Below are 21,878 nucleotides of genomic sequence, written 5' to 3'. Positions count from 1 at the left end.
ATGAACAATACACGCTGTGACTGCCTCGCTTTACTAGTCCGGTTTACCGCGATTTACTACCGCGATTCCACGCTCCAGCACTTTGACGGCGAGTTTCTTTGCTCATGGAACGAGATGTGTTTATGTTTACCCATGCGCTCGTGACTCCGTGCTTGGTAATTTAGTTGAAACACGCTGACGGGCCACTTGGTTCGAATCCATGATAGAATGTGCAAGCACGACTGAACGAAGACGTCGAAAAAAAAAACAGACACACACAGACAGCACTGTCGCAACGCGCCGTGTTTGCTCAGTGACTATGGTGTTGGGCTGCTGAGCACGAGCTCGCGGGATCGAATCCCGGCCGCGGTGGCCACATTTCGATAGGGGCGAAGCGGGAAAACACCCGTGTACTTAGGTTTACGTGCACGGTAAAGAATCCTAGAGGATCGAAATTTTTTGAGTCATATACTACGGCGTGCCTCGTAATCAGAAAGTGGTTTTGGCACGTAAAACCTCGTAATTTAATTTTTAATTTCAGCGCTGTCTCTGTGTTTCTTTCTACTTCCTCGTTCAGTCGCGCTTACGTATTCTATAATCGTTAATTTGGATGATAAAATAATGTTTACAAGTTTATACGGCTGATAGACTGCTATCCTTAATTCGTATGCCTACTACTAATTTGCTATCGCAATCGGTGCTTCGCCTTTCGGGCGAAACTGCGGCTTTTTCATTACCCACTGTCATGTAATCGATTACTTCGTTGACAAAACACTCGGTAACAGGCGACACAACTTTGAGACCTCTAGTTTGCTGGGAACTACAACATAACGCCCACAGTTATACTATGCTTTGCGAGTGCGCAAGTTCAGGCAGGCAAACGCGGCCGCCAAGGATTTATTTCCTCATTTTAACGGACCGCTAGAGTTTAGCCGACGAATTCAACAAACGCTGCCACTACTCCGTTGCTCTCTTCGCTTCCGACATAAATGCCAGGAAATCACCCACGGATTGTTTCCCACCTTTTTGTTAGTCCTACCCGTGGCGCCATCTGGGAGCCTCAGCAACAGTGAATGGCTCCGCTTCACAGAGGAGCCGGACCCAAGCATCGCGGCATCGGGTAGCCGCAGTTGTTTGCGCGAGGTGTTCGTGTGTTATAGCACAGCGCTACTCCTCATCGCGCACATGCGCAAGCTTTGTGTCATTGCAGATGTCCTTGCATGAAAGCAAGGGAAGGTAAGCGAGGAAAATTTAGAAAGTCGTTTTCATTGTAGATTAACAACGTGCGAAGGGCCGCAGAGAACGCTTTGAAAGACCCAGGCCGGCTCGTTCTATTCACTGTACTGATGCAATGTTAATAAATGTGAGGAGGAAGCAGCATTAAAATAATCGATTACTTTTTAGTAATTGCTCAGTTACTTTTGTCGAGCAGATAGCGGTAAGTGACCCCCCCCCCCTACAAAAAAAAAGAAACAACGAAAGAAAGTTCTTCGTCACCACGTCGTGAAAAAATTCCGCGAACCTAATTAACTGCTATTGCAACGGGAACAACATACAATTGCAAGGTGAACTCACGATCGCGGCTCAATCTCACGCGCCATATATGGAGCAAAGCGGGGTGGCAGCGCGGGAGAGAAGAGGGGCGGCTGCGACTCCGCCATGAGGTGCTTAGTTTGCATGGCCGCGTGCGGTTGCGCGCGCCGTATCTTGAAAGGGATCTGCAGATGGGTCAGACCTCTGTGCGCGATGTGTGCTCGCCGCTCTTGCGTTGAAGCGAAAGACCGCACGAAGGTGACTTCGCTCGCTGTCGCAGTTGCGCTTGCCCAAACCAACGTTTTGACATCGAGTGCCCGCCCTCACATCGAGTGCCATGTGTTCATGTTTGCTCGTGCGAGCTGACACCATATGCTTGTCAATTCAATAAGTAAGCGAATATTTCCAAGTTTATACGGCCGATAATACTACTTTCCTTACTTAGTATATAGCTGTGAACTAATTTGTTATCGCAATCGATGCTCCACCTTTCGGGCGAAGCTGCGACATTTTTTTATGTGATAGCAAAATATGTAGACACTCACCTCACCTCGAGTGAAAGGGACGTCACATCACAGACCTGCCAGCTGTGTTGGCAGCCGACATTCCGCAATGTTTAGTGCTTGTTTTCGTGTTGGTTATCGTGAGTTGCGCTCGCAACATATTTCAAGGCCCTATAAGACTAACCGCACGAAATTATGGATCTTCCTTCGGAACGTAAGATATAATCAACGAAAACCAGCACACCTATCGCTTTAGTGGAAACACTGCCAAGCAGTTTTGTTGGCGTTATCACAACAATGGAGCGTATTAAAACGGCCGAATATGACGTAAAATACACTCACTTCTTGCTTCAGCGAGCTGCAATTCCAGGCACACGAATGCAACGGCGATAAATGTGAGAGCAACAACGGCGGTTCTCATTGTTTCCTGCCTTGCCAGAGAATGCGTTTACTATATGTAGCGTTACGAAGAACCGAACGGCGCGTGTCGTTGCGAGTGCAGCTTGATCTAAAAAGATTTCACCAGCTAGAGATCAGCATTGTTCCATAGCAAACAATATAGGTGCAGTCCCTTTATTACTTGCTAGTAGAATATGTTCTCTGGAGAGGTGAGGCGAGTGTCTTTATAACAATTGAAAATGAAAAAAGGCTTACGGAATCATGGTATTCGGGCTTCCAAGCAACTTTCGTACTGGTTACATCCAAAGGAAGATATGATATTAGTTCATATCAGCGCGCGCAGCCACATCCAATGACCCATCAGCCGCCCATCGTCGCAAGCGGGCGGTTCGTGAAAAGCGGGTGGTCGTCGCGATCGGTCACAAAATTGAATTTACGCTGAAACCGCATGGTGCGGTGCGGTGTGCATGCTCCCCCTTGTTATCCAAGCAGGTAATCAGCAACTGGCAACATGCTACAGTGAGTTGGCCGCCTCGTGTGCAGGCGATCGGCAAAATACCGTGCTGTGCCAGGATTCTGATATTACGTTCGCTCTCTTATTAGTTATTTTTTTATTAGACAGCTCGAGCGGTTCGCAGGCACCGGCATCCGCACTTCAATTTGGGAACGCGACGTCTGTTGAAAGCTGGCAAACATACGGCAGTACGCAGAGCAAAGCTGTTTCAAGTCGGCAACTATCGCCAACAGGAGACCACACTGGCATATTTTTGTCGATGTAGGTTGAAGCTTCCGCGTCATGGAGAAAACGCGTCTCTTGCACTGTCATATTCTGTGCCGCATGTGTGGCGTTGACGTGGTGACCCACGTTTGGAACATTGCGCAGTAATCTTACATGTGCCGCTTTTTTTTATTGCTACCGCATAATGTTGCGACAACATACATCACTCTGTACTCGGTTGTGTCCGGCGCAATGGCGCACTTTTTGTAGCTGTGCTAGCGAAAGCTTGGGTTGTGTACAAGCGACGCACCACCGCTTGTTGTGACGCCGGTTACTTGAAGCTCGACCGGCGTTACTTTTTGGTAGCGTATCCCACCGCTACCACCAGTTGTTACGTTCTCCAGGGTAGCGTGCCCCAACGCTGCTGAACAGTTGCGACGCCTGTTTCTCGAAGCTCGACCGACGTTACTATTGGGTATCGTGGCGTTGTCAGCAGGCTGCAGGCGTCCAGTAGACCATGGCGATCAGGAAAGGACGGGATGATTTCTAGTGCGAAACTTGAACGGTTTATTCAATGGTTGGTGAAATATAAGAAGAGGATGAAGTGAAAAAGTACATTGCGGGGCCCTTTAAATAGGCCCGCTAAAATCGTAGGCGGGATCTTACTCACGTCAACGTCACATGACTTGCACTGAGTATGGTTGTGGATGGGCGACGGATCCCTTCTCCTCGGTGAGCTGGCACGGGCCCGCCTCCGCAGGTGGCAACCCGCAGGTCCGGGATCGTAGGCGCTTACCCTTTCTTCTTGGCGACGTTTGTTCGAAGTAAGCGTTCTCCCTTAGAGTTGGACAGTTCGTGGAAAGGGCTCTTCTAAAGTCGCACACAGACAAAGGGACTTTTAAGCACTGCGGGGCGCAAGCCAGACCAGCAACCCCTCGAGACAACCATACCGAATCAGGAATCCATCCTCCATTCCGGTTGAGCAGGGTCTCCCGAGCTTCCTTTTTTCCCGGGGTATTACACGCCAACCGTAACACGCTCCTCGGCTGGACGAAGCACTAGCGCACTAGTAACAGAAAGCGACCCCATACCGAGTCGTGTTCTGAGAATCCTCCGTCGCCCTCAGCGTCTCGGCTACCGGACAGGGACCGAGAGTTTGCCCCGTAGAACACGTGCAGCCCTCGCCTGCGTATTTTGTAAAAAATAAACTCAGTCTGTTTTCTGCCACCAACCGATGCGCACTTCTTTCACGGACAGGGACAGACCCCGTACGCAACACTGGCAATGAGTCAGGAGTTCAGAAGCGGATAAGTTTTCGAAGTTAAGGCCATGGCTACGTACAGGAACAACGCACGGTGCTGTCGAGCCTTTGGCAAATCTTGGGAATCGTGGATCCAGCACGTCGACTTTTACTTCGTGGCGAGCGACGTCAGCGACGAAGCGAAGAAGCGGGCACTTGTGACGCTTTGTGGAGCCGACACTTTCGAACACTGTGTGCGCGCTGATAAAGGCAGAAGATCCCGGGAGAATTCAACTTCAATGATTTAGTGACATTTCTAAGGTGGCACTTCGTCACCAGGACATCCGAGCTTTGACAGAACCTTGACAGCCGACTGCAACTATGGAGCGCTGCCTTCGGCTACAATATCGACGAGTAACCTGACACCCAAACGATCGCTTCAGCAGTGAAGCTAACTATGCCGCCTTAAGATGTGATGCTCCGGGACAGGTTCTTCCGCGGCTTCTGGGACGAACATCTTCCGCAGAGACTGTTTGCAGAAAAAGTTCTGACATTTCACCGCGCTCTGGACTTAGCTCTGTCAGCGGAAAGTGCGTCAAGGCATCAGCGAGGAATCAAGGGAGTGGCAAACTCACGGGAATTGACAGGACGTCGCAAATCAAGCCAGGAGGCAATCATACGTCAGCACGACATTGCTATCGATGCGACGGCTTGCGCGACCATGAAACATGCAAATTCAAGACAGCCGAGCGCCGTTTCTACTCCAAGAAAGGTCATGTCGAGTGTGCCTGCATCTCGAAGAAAAAGAAAAACACGGAATCACGCTCCGACAGCAACACGCACACAGTGTCAACCCACTACCTGTCGGTGAGTCCTTCTGCAAGCTGCACAGAGTGAGTGTACGTACACACTGCCCCAAGTTCCTCGTGGACTCCAGAGTGGAGGAAAATCCAGTGCAGTTTGAGGTGGACACAGGTGCGGCATGCTCCCTTATTAGCGAGGGCATGGGCTACAGAACGAGGAAGAAAAACACTCCGTGGCTTTAAAGCGAGCTGCTCGATTTGCGTACATGGTCAGGTGAAGAATTACGCGTCCTGGGCACCGCAACAAGTTCGTGTGAGATTGAGATCGAAGGACTATCTGCTGCCTTTGTTGGTTATGAAGGGCACCGGGTACAACCTCCTAGGAAGAGATTGGTTTTCGTCACTTCACATTCCGCTGAAGGGGATCAACCATATTGGAGAGCCAGCACCAGAGATTACAGTGGTCCTGCGATGACACCCGTATGTCTTCAAGGAACACATTGGCAGCTATGCGGTTCCTTTAGTTCACCTGGAACTCGAAGTCGGTGCGACAGCGAAGTTTTGCAAGGCTCGTCCGATTTCAGTGGTACTGCAAGCGCTTACGGAACACGAGCTCTTGATTGTCTACAGTGCCAAGGCATTCTAAAACCAACGCAGTATACCAAATGGGCAACCCCATTGGTACTTGTTTGGAAGATCGACGGCACACTCAATGTCTGTGGTGACTACAGGAGTACTGTTAATACAGCAGCGAAGACGGCATCGTACCCACTACCAACTACCAAATAAAGTGTTCTCAAACCTACATGGTGGAACCCTCTTCTCAATGTTGGATCTTTATCAACCATATCAACAACTGAAAGTTGATGACGAAACAGCACCACTGCTCACAGCGAACACCATAAAACGACTATTCAGGGGGGAACACCTCCCGTTCTGAATTTTTTTCGCTGCACCAGCTATCTTCCAGTGCACGATGGAGACAACGTTACCTGGAATTCCAGGGGTGAATGTTTACCTTGACGACATAACTGTCAATGGGAATGATGCAAATGAGCACGCACAGCGTCTGAATCGGGTTCTGTCGAGGCTAACTGAAGAAGGCCTATGCCTCAAGAAAGAAAAGTGCAGGTTCGGAATTACGTCAGTTGAGCTTCTGGGACATTGAATTGACGCCAATAGTGTTCGCACCATCGAGAAAAAGGTTGAGACTGTACTTCAAGCACAGAAATCATCTGACGAGACATCCCTAAGGGCTCTTCTGGGCCTTTTCTCATTTGACGACTGCTTTTAGGAGGACAGAGCGATGGTCGCAATGGGAATTGTATAGGCTCCTAGAGAATAACATGCCCTGGAAGTGGAAGAGCCAGCATCAAGGCGCTTTCGAAGCTCTTAAGGAGATAATCCGTGCATCTACAGTTCTCGCTTACCATGACGAGACGAAGCTTCTTTTGTCCATGGACGCATTGCAGTAGGGTGTCAGTGCCGTCCTCGCTCAGGAAGACGCTATTTACCGAGAGGCGACCGTTGCATTCGGTTCGTAAACACTGGAAAGCGCCGAATAGAACTACTCCCAGCTCAACAAAGAAAGTATAGCAGTAATCTATGGCATCAGTCATTTTCATAAGTACATAGCTGGCCGGCATGTCACCATAATAACAGATCGCCAGCCGTTGATTAGAGTAGTGAGTAAAACAAAGCAAGTACCCCGGGTCCTTTCATCAAGGATGACACGATGGTGCCTTAAACTAGCACTGTACGTTTACTAGTTGGCGCACAGTCCTGGCCTACTGCACCAAAATGCGGACGCTCTAAGCGGACTTCCACTACCAGCACAAGTTGATAAGCCTTATCCCCCGGAAGACGTGCTCATGTTGGCTACCACGCCCAGCTTCGATCTTTCACCGTGTCAACAAGCATGAATGAATCAAGAGGACCTAGTTTTGTCCCAAGTGCTGGAGGCTGTCTGAAACAGCGAAGTTCATAAACTGCCAAAAGAACAGTTTTCATCGTGGCAGAACTGTAGATGGAACTTTCAGTGCAGGAAGCGTGTCTTGTTACAGGCTCCCGAACGGTAACTCCAACAAAGGCAAGACATTACGTTCTTAAACTAGCACCTGCAAACTACCACGTAATTGTGGCCATGAAGGTATGCGCACGTACTTTTGGTGACCAGGCATTGACGCAGATATCGAACAGCTCGCTAAAAACTGTGCAACTTGTTGTCAACACCAAAGGGCACCAGCGAGAGCACCAGTGGCCAAATGGGAACGCACAAGAATGCCTTGGGACACAGTTCATGCAGACTTCGTTGGTCCCGTAGAAGGCAGAATGCTGCTAATTGTTGTGGACGCATACAACGAATGGTTGGAAGTATGCTCTGTGAGCAATACACACTCTGCCATATTGGTTGAGGAACTCCGGAGCCTTTTCACAGCTTTTGGGCTCCCCAAAAACCTTGTGACTAATAACGGACAATACTTCGTTTGCGTAGAAGTTGAGAGCTTCCTAAAGAAGAACGAGGTGACTGATGTAACAAGTGCACCGCATCATCCTACAACGAATGGCCAAGCCGAAAGGATGGCTTTTGAAACGAAACAAGCATTAGCCGAAAACAAGGGCGAAACATTCGCGTGTAGGCTGGCCCAGTTCTTGCTAAAGCAACACACCACCATCTGCAAATCAACGGGCCAAATGCCAGCTGCACTTATGTTTGGGCGTGAGCTGTATATATCCGAATAAAGGGAAAATCAGACATCCACCCGTTCGTAGCAATTGCTCCAAAGGAAACCCATACGGGTTCCTCTAAAGAAAAGCCTCATAGTTGAAGAAAAATTCGTCCTGGTCCGGGACTCGAACCCGGGACCACCGCCTTTTCGGCGCAGCCGCTCTACCATCTGAGCCAACCAGACGGCTAGCAGATTGCAGCGCGAAGTTGAATTTGTCGACAACACGAAGCAAAGGCAAGAGTTTGACGTAGTAGTTCTGCGGAAACCCGCAAGGTGGAGAGAAGTAATGAATAAAGGGAAAATGAGACATCCACCCGTTCGTAGCAATTGCTACAAAGGAAACCCATACGGTTCCTCGAAAGAAAAGCCTCATAGTTGAAGAAAAATTCGTCCTTTTCCGGGACTCGAACCCGGAACCACCGCCTTTCCGGGGCAGCCGCTCTACTAGCCCGGGGCTGCTAGCAGATGGTAGGGCGAAGTCGAATTTGTCGACAACACGAAGCAAAGGCAAGAGTTTGACGTAGAAGTTCTACGGATATATCCCTATTGAAAATCCCAGCATTTCCCATCATGAATTTTATGCTGGGCATGGTGGAAAACATGGTGGGTTTGATGGAATTTATAATATGTACAGTAATCTCTCAGTTGTACGAACATCGGTTTATCGAATATTTCAGAATAACGAACTTTTTAAAAATCCCCGGCACTTTTCTTATAGATTCTAGGCAAAAATGTTTCACTTAAACGAATTTCGGAAAAGTGAATATTTCAGTTTAACGAACTCGCTCATAGGACCAAGGCTTATTTTTACGATCAGTTCAACGAAGTTTTGCGCCATGCACTGCAGGCGCGACCGATGCCCGCCCTCATCAAACCGCCGCTCCAGCGGCAATGTAACGTCGCTACCGCTACAGCACCCCTAGGGCAAAGCGGCGGCGCGGAGAACGAACGGTAACGAAGAATAGTCTCCGAGATTGCCAGCACAAAATGAGCAAGCATGTAATCTCGGAGGCCATGAACAAAGGAACATCGCTGGCGCTTACAACGCCGCCAGTGCAAAGCAGCGACCTGTCACATCACAAACCACGTGGTGTGTGTTTTTATCTGACTGGCTAGTCGTGGCGTGGTCGTCCCGTCTCTTTCTTTCCAGTCTCGTCGGTTCCGCGTGAGCACACAAACGACCCATGCGGTGTGTTTTTCATCGGCTCCGTTCAGCCTTCCAGTTTTAAGTAACAACGACAATTGACTTTTTGAACAGTTTTGTTACTTCCTGTGGTTTAAAAGTACAAGTGCAGAAGAAGATTACAGATTTTTTTTCTAAGTGAGAAAGGCAGCATTATAACTGTTATGAACCTTGTACTTGTTGATATGTAGAAATTCCATTTCACAGATTTCTAACACTACGCATGCCATGTCTTTTGCTCCATGAATTGCAATTCAAACTTTTGACTCTGTATGCCATGTCTTATGTTGGTCTAGTGAATATTCAGTTTAGTGAACTTTCAGTTAAGTGAACTATTTCCTTCGGTCCCTTGAAGTTCAGTCAAGTGAGAGTTCACTGTATATGGGGTGGATGGTGGGTACAGTGGGACATGGTGGGATGTATTGGTGAGATACATACTGGGTGACTTGTCTCAATGGTTGGCGTGCTGGGTGAATGGTGGGTGTGGTGGGTGGATGGTGGGATACATACTGGGTGACCTGTGTAAATGGTGGGCGAATGCTGTCGTGCTGGGAGGATGGTGGCTACATACTACATGCTACATACATAGTGATGCGTGAATGGTGGGTGTACGTAATGGATGACATGTAAATGGTGTGAATGCTGGGTGAATGGTGGGCGTACTCGGTGGATCGTGGGACACGTAGTGAAAGGAAAATGAGTGAATATGTGTTACAGTGAGAACATAATCGGCTTGTCAATGGTAGTGACACGTGCAGTGATGATGACAGGTGCCTACTGTGTACATGGTTGTCTAATTTGCCAAATGGTAGCACTGCATGTAGTCCCATTTTTTCAGTTACATAACATGCCTGCACATGTACTTTACTATAACATTTATTCTAATCTTTCAACATAATATTTCATGATGCATGCCTAATAATTAGCTATGGTGCCCTGCTAAATTTTGGTCTAGTATTTATACTGCTGCTTTCTTTACTGTAACGAGTTGAATTTAAAATGATATTGAGTATAATTCAACTTGAACATTGATGGTGATGGTAAACCATGATGGATGTGTCTGGGCAACTATACCGTAGTGGCTATGGTAAATTGCATATACCCGTCAGCATAGTAGGAAGCCCTCTCTCTCAGTGAGTGTTGAGATAGCAAGCATATAATCCTCATGGCAAAGTGAAATTATATTCTTATATAATTTATGTCTAAGGGGTACAAATAGCAATCATACATATGTGGCACATAAAACATGCGATATTGAAGTTTCCAGAATGGTAACACATATAATGCCCAACTAAAGTTATAACATAGCTGAAAGACAATGTTCTATAAGGCAGCCACTATTGTAAAAATTGCGGTGTGAAATCGTTCTGCAGGCTGTAGATCAGCAAAATTGCATAAATTTGGTTGTTTACAATATGTTTTCTTTCAATTGAGTGTCTGGGCATCTTCATGTATGTAGCTTCAAGGCACCAAAAGAACAAAGTGCTAGCAAGGATGTTTATCTTCGGACAAGTAACTTCAAGTATTGAAGCTCTTAAGTGCCTAAAAAACCAAGGTACTGGGCATCTAAGAACCAAGGTACTGCGCATTATGCAGAGTTCCAGCACTTGCCGCCAGCCTAAATTAAAACGGACGACTATATAGTGTGGCTGTAACTGGCCTTTTTCTTCTGCAAAGGTTCAGTTGTTTTATTGATCAAAGTATTGATAACTCTTGTACTGGCATCAACAATCTTGAAAGAGCGTAGGTTAGGGCGTGTTGGTATTCCATAACTGAGGTTTTTTAGCGCACGAGAAGGGACGAAAGACAGTGGCGAGACGAGGACACAGCGCTGTGTCCTCGTCTCGCCACTGTCTTTCGTCCCTTCTCGTGCGCTAAAAAATCTCAGTTATCAACAATCTGCCGCAAATTCAATTTCCTGCGTACATGTTTTTTTAGAAACAAACGAGCGTAAAATGTTGCTCTATATTTTAAGATGCTTTTTTAAGCTTTTTTTTACCTTGAAGATGTAGGTTAGTTCACCAAAGTAGCAATATGGAGATTGAAAATTAGAACACAAAAAATTGGCGGATCCCATGCACTGTGGAACTCGATGTCAGGGAACCTATCTACGCTGTTTGCATCGATTGACAACAATTAACGATGATGTTGGCGGCAAATGTGTTTTTCCTCAACGGTTAGTCCAATACGAGAGTGGTGAGTTGATGTAATGCATTACCTTGCGTGCACCACTACTGTTTGTCTGCATAGTCCACAGAACACTCAGGGAAACGTGCTTGCTTGAAGCGTTGTTGCGAGTCATTGTTAATAATCTCTGAGAGTGAATTGAGCATTGTCGTTGCCTCACAGGGTGCACCGCATCATGGTAGAAGTATTAAACTTTAATTGTATTATGGGGTTGCGTGTACTTCAATTAGTTATTATAATTGTATGTATACATTGTATACATGTTCAAGAGGGGGCACTTTGGGCCAGTTCCTCCGGCATGTTTAAAGAGGAAAAGAACTGTGACTTCAGACGTGGCATAAGATGAAGCGGGAAGGACAAGCGGTAGGCTAGCATCTGAGGTTTATTGCCATGAAACAAATGGCAGCATAAGGCTGCATCTGCGCGCAGCGTCCCTTAATATACTGAAGAACAAGATGAAACACACGTGGCAGAAAACAACTGTCAGTGGTTCATTAAAAATGGGGTTTCTTTATGTAGGAGAGCCACCGACGCATGTGTGGCGCTTCCATAATTTCTCGCAATAGTCTAGAGCGTCCCCGTCCTACAATGATGGCTTGATTGAATTTGGGGTAGCAACCTTTTCATTCCCTGGTGTGTCTGGGGGAGGTTGGCGCTGCTATTACCTTTCAAGGACCGGAAATGCTGCTGCCGTCTATCATTAATACATTGTCCAGTTTGCCCAACGTAAACACTGCTGCTTCGCAGTGGAAACGAGTGCACCACATTTGTGGCACAGTGCACGTATTGGTACTTGTGTTTTGTAGTACAAGCGACATTGCGCAGACCATCCGCCATGCGCCTACATAGTTGGGATAACTTTCAGGGGGCTGAGAACATGAGTCAAATGCCCGGTCTGTTTAGCCGCCACATTCTTCAGATTGTGTGCCATTTTGTGCACATAAGGCATGACTTCTGGGAGGCCTTCGTTGTGGGGGGTCGCCTGCTCCTGCCCACTCGCCTGGTGCAGCAGCTTTCACAACAGCAGTTCACCCATTGCCCGGAGAAGGACTAAAGGAAAGCCGGCCTGTTTCAACTTATTTACTTGGGTCTGAAAACTTTCAGCTGTCTTGTACTGACATTACTTCAAAAAAGCTGACCTCAAACAGCTGATAGCTACGCTTCACTTAATTAGTTTTGAGTGTGAACAGGAGAAATGTAAAATGGCCTTCTTAGAACGCGGCAATAGGCCCAGCACACATGAACAAGCATCTCAAAGAAAATTTGGAAGTCTAAAAACTGAATACCCTGCTCTTGCTGCTCTTCAAGGGGAAAATTTAAGTATTTGGAACACTGTTTAAAAACTTCTAGTATACTTCCTCAGCGACACTGCTATGACTCGCTTTGCGGTCAACGTTTATCAGGAATAAGAAATTGTCTAGATATCTAAACACTTTTTGAACACCAAGGTTGGTAGCGTCAAGCTGAGCTTGAAGCTGGCGGTCAAACCTAGCCAGGTAGATTTCGCACAGGATAGGCGCTACACACAATCCTACGCAGATGTCCCATATCTGAGCGCACAGGTTCCCTTCAAATTTTACAAGAGTTGCCATAGGTAGAACGTTAAATGTGCCGAAAAACGTTCCCTGGTGACGCCACAATTATTTTGAAAAGACGCTACACCAGACTAGTCGATTAGTTCGCTGACAGCACAAGAAAGTTCGCGTGAAACAGAGTAGAAGAGCTCTTCGATATCTATCGAAATGTTGAGATTCGCACCTAAGTCACATTGTTGGAGCACCGCTGTCACATCTGCCGAACACTTACCTTGTATGGGTCTTCGTGCGTGAGGCTGTTGAGATGCTTCATGAGGTATCTGCTGAGGATAGCCTGCCAGCTGCCTTATTCTGTGACTATTGTTCGTAGAGGGCACAAGTCCTTATGCATCTTAGCGTGTCCATGTGCACATGTCCTCACTGCAATGCACTAGGCACTCTTCGGCACGTCATAGAAGGGTGCAGTTTCTCCGAAGACCACCCCCCACATATACCCATAGCTAACCGCCTACTATCCCCACACTTTACGAACGATGGGAGATCATGCTATCCAGCGCCGTCCTGCAAGACCAGCTCCAACTGATCCGCAGGGGCCAGGCGGCCCTGGAAGCATATAGAGCCCGTGAAGAGGGAGCCACCCCATCAGACGCTTAACGCACTTCATTTCATTATGAGCCAGTAAAGTTCTCTCTCTCTCTCTCTCTCTCTCTTCTGTCGTTGTAGCTGGGAGGCCGCGTCTACGGAGGCATGAGTCATCGATTAAGGGAGTGTGAGCCATTCAACAGATGCGTTATCGATGGCGTGTACACGTATAGTTCGTACACCCGAAGAACAACATAAGAGGAGTGCCGGAGGGAACAGCAACGACAATGTAAACGGCGCCGGCGCCAAATGACCACCGACGAAGAACGTTTTTTCGATGCTGAACGAAAAGGACAATCTGGAGCCCAAGCACCTCCGAGCGAGCAACGACGCCAGATTGGCAATGCAAAAAATGACAGCCATTCCACTCTGTGAAGGTGGAATGGCAGCGAAAGCACTTTGCTTTTCGTTTGAGAGAATTGACTGTCGTCAGCTTTCGGCTGCCATTCCATCGACACAGAGTGGAATGGTTGTCATTTTTTTTATTTCTTTCACCTATCGCATCCCTTTGCTCGTCCCCCGGTACAAGGTAGCCAACCAGAGAGGATCTCTGGTTAACCTCCCAGTCTTTCCTTTGCCTTATTTTTCTCTCTCTCTCTCGTCCTTATGACTTTAAATGGCTTCGTGACTTTGCAAAGTGGTCATTTTCAGGAATGTACTGCGTTTTATATAACTAAATAAACATTAATAAAATTGTCCGACAGCGGCATTTGAGCACAGGACCTCTAGCACGGATGCCCGATATACAAACCTTTACGACACGGACGCATGGGTAAGTGGAACCACTGGAATTGGCAGTGATTATGCGTGCTTGCAGAGTCTTAGTACATATTGCCCTAAAAAATATAATTGCTTTGAAATTTAGCCCAAGTTAGGCCCAGATCAAATGTAAAAAAAGAAGTCACAATAACATCTCAAGACCCAAGGCCAAAGATCAAACAAATCCGTGTACAAACCATCATTTCCCATGGCGGCTGAACGATCGCCGCGCTAGAGTTCACTCCAGTAATTGCATGAAACTCTATGCTTTGCGTTAATGCTTCTAACTATTCACCTCTTCACAATTGTGCTACATAAAACACCGAAAGGTATTGTTACTGCGGTAGTGGCCCCACCTACCGATGATTCAGTGAAACCATGGCTCCGAGACCGAAAACCTGTCAGCGCGTGTCATCTCGGAGGTCATGTACGAACAGTGGGATTGCCCGGACGTACCTTTTGCGAAGGTCACGCCGCTCGCAGCGTTTTCGATTTCGAAACGTGATCTCGTGCCTATTAGACACTTCATAGATTAATAAAAAAACTGCAGGTAAGAAGATTGTGGTGTGTATAAAAGCCCGCTTATGTGCAACTTTCACCGCCGGGGGGTTGTGGCATGCCGCTATAATCCAACTGCCTGGAGGCTTGCACTTGAGGACGGGCAAAGGCTGGGAATACTGCCCCTTGTTGGCCCATGTTGATCGAGTGTCCGAGCTAAGACATGGGCGTCGATATGGTGACCTCAAGGGAATCCGGTGGTGGCCAGGTCGCTTAAGGAGGAGCGAACCGGCCCAGGGCGGAAAGCAGCAGGAAAAAGCTCCCGCGCTCTGCATTAGTTGGATAGCACCTGTGAATGGGCGGCATGGGGCAGCCCAACCGATATATTCGGACCTAGCGCTTATTTGTTTTCCGTTCAAGCAATTATAATTATTACTTCTATAAAAAAAACAAGGCCGTGTGTCCGAGTCCTGTGACGTGGAACCTAAAGTACACATTTAGGATTGTTATCGCTGGCAAGCTAAGAGGTGTAGGCAGAGTAGACTTGTTTCTCTAATCGCCTGCGAAAAATTGCGCTGTTTCCCTTTTTCATGAGAACTACGGGAACTGCCCGAAATTGCCTGCATAAATATTACCATTTCGATATAGCTAATGAAAACTATTCCCTAATTACCTTCCGATTTATTACCGTTTTCCACATTTGGGGAAATTACACAGTTGGGAAATTGAAGCAGGACATTAGTTAAGTAATACCTGGTTAGCAGAAATCGTAGGGCTAGAGCGAGAGCGTGCGCTTGGACAGACGTCGAAGACGTTTCTCTGATTCAATACTTAATCTCGCTGCAGCCGACGGCCTTCCTACTTCGTTAACCGTAGATGTGTATGCATGTATGTAAATATGAGAGGTGTGTGTGCGTTGCCATTAAACAATTAAAGAAATCTGCAAACACAACATTAGCCTCAGTCTTCAGTAAATTCAGGCTTCATTTCCTTTAATTCTTATTAGTTAGGATGAACATACGGGTTCTTCTTGTGTGGTCTTCATACCACAGCATGTGTGAGAGTATTCAGAGAGATTTCAGGATGATCGTTCTGAAAAAATGGACAATAACACAGTTATTCAATAGGATCTTTACTTCCCATTTTTAGTAGGACTTTCGTCCTTACTACTTTTGAAAAGTACAAACTTTTGCATTTCATAGTTCAACAAGTTGGTCGCTCGTAAAGCACAGCCAGTTAAGAATGCGTGTCAAAGTCAAAGTCAAAGTAGAGTTTATTTACATCGCCAAAAATTAACGATGCGGGTAGGCCCGGGCAAAAAGTGAGCACAATCACTTCAGGGACGCCCGAGCCCAGTACAAGGCATACAGCCAAAACGCACAGTGTAAATGACATGGTATTGTTCTGGCTATTTACAAGGGCAAAAACATCTCGTATATACATGAGTTTGTTAACAAAGCATAAAAACAGAAAAAACATGGCCTTGCGGACAGAAATCATGTGTGGGTGATAGGGTGGACGGGGAGGGGGGGGGGCAGAAAGGTGCGGCGGAAAAACACTTATCTTTTTTTTTATTTCCTCATTGTAGTCATTACAGTAGGGGACTCAATTATTCAATCAAGGAATAAAGAAAATCGCTTTTGCATGAAACAAATCTTCATTTCCAACATATAAACAATATCCCAAACAACGGAAAGTTCCTATTGATCTAATTGACTATAAAAAATTAATTTCAGTCATCACCCTTAAAAGGAATCACGCTGGCACTTTCAACTTATCTCGTCTTTTAGAGACATAATTGAGTGGCGGAAAATAACACTCGCTGTCAATGACGCTTTTAAGATAATGTATATTATGAAAAAATATACCTAAGAATTCGACGACTGTTTTCAAATTTGTTCTAGTTTATAGGCTTTCTTTGCCACTGTCGGCCCTACTTAGCCTTGTGTCATAATTACCAATATCATATTCTGCGTTTCTTTTTCTTGCAAGTGCAAGTGCTTTATTTTTCTTCACATAATCATGATTATACAGATATCTGGACCGACAGCCAGGCAAGGCTAATTTCCGGTCCAGTATCAAAATATACCAGACAGGTCATGTCCACATTTCAAGAGAAGAATATTCCGGAATACGACATTATTTGTAAGACAAGAAACATTTTGAAAATACTCCTAATTTATCAATGCAAGTAAGTTAGACATACTGATTATCAAGAAAAAAGAAATTGCTACACTGCTTGAAATTACGCGCGGTTTCAACCTATAGGGGTAAAATATTCCACATTTCCGTGCCACTGAATTCAATTAACCTCTCCCCGTATACATAGTAACCCTTTGGTAAGTTAAGGTTACCTATTAAAGGGACAGTAAAGGCAAATATTAAGTCGACGTGGACTGTTTAAATACCATTCCAGAAACGTCGCAACGCTTGGTTCGTGCCAAGAAAGGACTTAGTTTACGAGAATATTACATTTGGAGGGTCCGAATACCTTTTTGAAAATTCAAATCTCCCGCCACCAAACCAGAGGTGTGGTGACGTTGCATACGCCATTACCACTCTTTTCAGCAGTCGGTGAGCAAAATGGCGCCCTAGAGACGTCGGCCCCGAGCGAAGACAGAGCCGTGAGCTCGCGGCTGCAGCTGCTCTTTGGTCGAGTGGCGTAGACCGTTTGGGCATGCCGCGACATCACATGGAAGTTGAATTCTCTGCTACTTCCAGTTTCTGCAAGTTTTCCGAGCCAGCAAAGCCAGCGCAGACCTGCGCGATAACGACACTCCTGAAACGCGAAAGCGTGGGCGGCGCCGAGTCGAGCGAGAACGAAGCCTTTCGACCGCCAAGGTCGTTCGCAAGGGCAATTTCAGTTAGTTCTTTTTTCTAGAAATAAAATAGAACGGGACAAGTAACATTTTATTTCGTCTTATCATACAATACAAGGATATTTTTTTTTTTTGCAACGAGTGGTTCAGTACTACAGAGATAGAATTTAAATGGGCAGTGCCTTTGACATCGGGCAAGTACTTGAATGTCTCGGGGGAGTCTCTAATCATGTCTTGTATTTACTTCAATTTCTCGATTATTAAGGCCCTGTTAGCGACAATATTGACACGTTAGAGATTCTCAAGCACTAATATGCCACTTTAGCTTGACATAATATTTGCCTTTAGCGTAGCTTTATGGAATGTCTAGCGCTGCGAGTTGGGAAAGAAGGAGTTTCGAGGAATAGGTAAATTAGTGCCCAAAATATTTAGACTTTATGGTTACATAGTGCCTTAACCAATAACACATGTTGTGTTTGGAAAATATCGTTGAATGTATCACTGGTATAGCTTGAAGTGCTAATTATTTTCAGGACCCTTTCCTGTATTTTGTCTATGAAATGAATGATTTGAATCCCACCAAATGCTCTTATAATCACGCATGCGCATGTAGATTAAAGATAACTGTTGCTGAATTTTCTTTAATAACCAAACTGTCTCGTTTTTAACATTAGTGGCGTGCTTGCTCAATATCGCATAAGTATGGAAAACACCCAGGTTCTACCGCATTATCTAGAGCCGCATTGTCCTTTTCTATTATTATGAATCTCGTGTGAGTGCATCCTCGTAAAGGTGGCGTGTAAACCTTTTCACCTTCAATGGCGTCTTCCATTTATCGCACCGCAAGGCATTGAATTGCAAATGCAAGTAATGTTTAAGAGCTCGTTTATCAAATTCATTGTATATGTATACTGTGCAATCACAAGGAAACTCTTGAAGTTATGATGTAATAGCAGAACTGATATATATCTATCAAAAGAAAGATCTCGACATTAATACGGGAATAAAAATTTCAGGGGGAAAAATATTAATTACGAGCCCTCTGCAAGAGCACTCCACCAGCGCGACCTATTTTCTTTCTAGTGTTGGTAAGTGCCCGGCAACAGTAACAAAAATATTGCAAATGCCACACGCCAAAACATAACTGCAGTAAAAGCGTGGCAGTGCGATGAGGCTACTTTGGTTAGCCCAAGCGGAAGCAGATCGTGTTGTCTTATGCAGATGTACTGTTCCTCAGTAAAAAAAAAGAAAAGGTAAATGTGCCATTTCATGGATTCTGTATGGTCCTGCATAGCAGAGACATTTCGTTGCCAATTTACCTTTACAGCCACCAGAGTACGGTCTGGTTTTAATGTCGCACTCACCCTCATTTCCTGACTGACCCATCACAGTGTTTGCTATATCGGACCCTATAGAAACATAAAAAAGCAGGTCTGTTATTTACATTGCAGTAGCAATACACAGCGCGTTCAATGTACCTTGCACTCAACTGTCAACTATTTTCATTTCTTAATGTCACATCACCCGTAATTAATCATGTTATTCAGTTCAACTGTCGGAGCGATCGAAAACATTATGGTGTTATAGAAGTTCTGTTACGCTCGAAGCGCAGTCCTTTTCCATCATCTGCCTGGAGGGGCTTCTGCGACAAGTTTAGCATGAGAAAAAGACAAACAAAATGAGATAAAGATAAAATGGCAATAAGTCGAGTCCTCTGAGTGTCGTTTCCACAGCTAAGTCATGGGTGAGCGCTGGGGAACAATCAACGCACTTCTATTTTTAAAGGCAGTGTCTTTCTTGGTGAGACACTCCCACTCTTTCGCATCTGGTTTCAGGCATTCATGTTTCACTCACTATTCGTGGACCACTCAGGAGATAGCGCAATCTAAAAATCTGGCCGATCCCGATGATAACGCCGTCAAAAAAAAACTGAAACAGTCTGACGCTCCTTCTATACTCCCCTCACGCGAGAGGCGACATGATAGAGTGCCGTGCGCAATCAATCCGCCCCATTCTCACTCTGAACACACTCCGGAAGATTGTCTGTGATCGACTTGAACTGGAGGTTCAGTGGCCGTCCACCTTTCTTTTTTTCAATGATGTGGCCCGTTATAGTTTTACTAGCTGATCAAATGAGCGCCATCCTGGGCGACCGCTGAAAAGACGTTTCCGAGAGAAGCTGTGCTTCGAATGACAGAAAAAGAAGCTCACAAAAAAAACTTAAAACGACTTTGGTTAGCAGGAGAGTTTCAAAATAGGGAACAGATGAAGAAATTGGGAATTCATCCGTTTGTGACCACTCATTTGCTCGCTATACCGGAATAAAGCCCGACAGAGCGCCTGCAATGCAAGTTAACTGTCAATTCAGCGATAACCAGAAAACTCGCAAATATGGTGCCGGTTGGAAACTAGCAAGGTGGCTTGCAACCCTAGGGCTTCGTTCCCACTTGGGACGCGGCAAGAGAGCCAAAAGGCCACAGCGGGCGGGAATTCTTTACCGCGCACGTCCAACATGTCCCCATTTGTTATTGCCTCCGCCGCCACCGCCACCGCTTTCGCCACACGCACTGTAGAGGGCACTGCACGGCATCCCTCAGTAAATCCGCAACTGTCGCTACGACTCGACTGCCTGCGCTGTGGTCTGGTCCCCTGGCAACCGAGTCCTATTCTGGGAATTCGTGCACGTCTTCTTGCTTACGCGACAAATTCTTCAGTCGTTTTGTTGTGTGTTACGACGTTATTTAGCAGGAATTCCTTGGCAATGGCCGCGTTTCGCCTGTTCCTACTCATGCCGATCGTCGTTGCCCGAGGAACAGAGACAGCGTAAGCCGTGCACTAGGCAGCTTTCATAATATACTCCCACGCTGCCATGCAGCCATTCTCGCCGTGAAGAGTTAGCGTGAGCGCAGTATGTGACTTCCGTCCACCTAACCTGCACACATCGTTATCACGCGCAAGTGTTTCTCATCTGTGCAGACCATCATCAGCGCGCGTCTAGTCTGCTTCGTCGCTACAGGTCGAGCTCGGCGAGAATAAAGCATCTTCAAGGGGAGTATGGTAGCGTGATTGAAAGACGGGACAAGAGAAGACACAAAGCGACACACATAGCGCTGTGTGTGTCCTTTTGTGTCTTCTCTTGTCCCGTCTTTGAATCGCGCTACCATACTCCCCTTGAAGATGCATTACCAACAAGCCCACATTGCAACCCTCGAGAATAAAGCGATCCTGTTCCCTTCGGTGGCTGGAATGTAACTGTTAACATTTGAGACACCGAACATTTACTGAACAGTTCTTAAATATAATCAGCAGCTACGTTCAGGGATTCCAAAAATGAAGAACATAAAACATCGCGAGATTCGTTTCTCTAGTTTCCGTCATTTGGAGAAACCGAACCTAACGCGTAGCCCAACCTTTTATCAAACACCAGTGTGCTCAATGTTCGTCTCGCGGTGACACTAATCCTTAACGTTCGTATGACTCCGATGAACATGTACCACCAGTCGCATATTACTGTCATGTAGTCAGAAGATTAGTTTATCTATCATACTCTATCGCGGAGCCTTCTGTCGACCATGCTTTTGTCGGTACTCCGATAAAAGGAAGGAGAGGGAGGGAAGAAGCTACTCTCAATCTGAACACCAGCGGTTGTCCACCACTTCCCGCCTACAATCGGTCGCTGATGCCAGTAAACCTTATGAATTGTAGCAGTGCCCGCGTCGCTCTGTAAGCCCGCGACGCGTGGGTCAATGGTCCGAGAACCTTAATCTGCATGCAATTGCAATTGCAATGCATGCTCACTGACCTGGAAAATGGTCTTATGTCTCATCAATTCAACATTCGAATTATTGAAAGCTTCAAGATAATGTTAGCTCAACTCGAGCACTATGTTAAAAGCATTCGTCTTATCATGACAAATGAAGTTCTAAAGTATTCAGTTCACTTTCGTATTCTTTTCACTGTCATCGCTATTTGATTCGTATTTGATTCGGTTTTAAATGCTACTATTCGAACGCCCATAATATGTAGCACACGAAAGAGCATGCTCATTTAGCTGAGCAAGAGAGCAACAACATGGCAGCGTGCGGTCGGAAGCAACCTGCGCTGCTGAAGCACTTCGTTAAAGCTATATTCATCTGTTGTATATAACAGTGAAGTTTGCTTTCTTAAGAAGGCGATCGCTGTACTTACCCGCACTTCCCAGTGCGCCCAAAGCGCCTGTTGCGGCCATTCCGACGTGTCCAGCACTTGAGAGCCCTATAAAATAACATTTATACAAAATCATTATCGAACCTTCGTAGCTTGTAAATATCATCGAGAGTAGGCTCAATAATGATAAACGTGTTAAAAAAAA

The 21,878-nt window shown here is 46.1% G+C and overlaps 1 protein-coding gene and 1 long non-coding RNA gene across 2 annotated transcripts in view; one reads left to right on the top strand and one right to left on the bottom strand.

The window, feature by feature from the left end:
• Nucleotides 1-1,116: 1,116 nt before the first annotated feature.
• The window catches only part of LOC142587257 (uncharacterized), a 38,550-nt gene continuing 17,788 nt past the window's right edge, over nucleotides 1,117-21,878 (top strand). The window contains exons 1-2 of the long non-coding RNA XR_012829416.1: nucleotides 1,117-1,215; nucleotides 14,103-14,223. This is a non-coding gene — a long non-coding RNA (uncharacterized LOC142587257). The remainder of the gene's footprint in view (nucleotides 1,216-14,102; nucleotides 14,224-21,878) is intronic.
• LOC142587256 (uncharacterized) overlaps nucleotides 15,695-21,878 on the bottom strand; it is a 29,634-nt gene continuing 23,450 nt past the window's right edge. The window contains exons 4-6 of the mRNA XM_075698123.1: nucleotides 21,716-21,781; nucleotides 18,892-18,936; nucleotides 15,695-15,800 (exon numbers count right to left, since the gene is read on the bottom strand). Of these exons, the coding sequence (XP_075554238.1) occupies nucleotides 15,787-15,800; nucleotides 18,892-18,936; nucleotides 21,716-21,781 (125 nt within the window). The 3' untranslated portion in view covers nucleotides 15,695-15,786. The remainder of the gene's footprint in view (nucleotides 15,801-18,891; nucleotides 18,937-21,715; nucleotides 21,782-21,878) is intronic.

Source organism: Dermacentor variabilis, chromosome 7 (genome assembly GCF_050947875.1).
Source record: "Dermacentor variabilis isolate Ectoservices chromosome 7, ASM5094787v1, whole genome shotgun sequence".
Taxonomy (NCBI): domain Eukaryota; kingdom Metazoa; phylum Arthropoda; class Arachnida; order Ixodida; family Ixodidae; genus Dermacentor; species Dermacentor variabilis.
The sequence above is the reverse complement of the archived record's forward strand: the minus strand, read 5'-3'. Positions and strand labels throughout refer to the sequence as shown.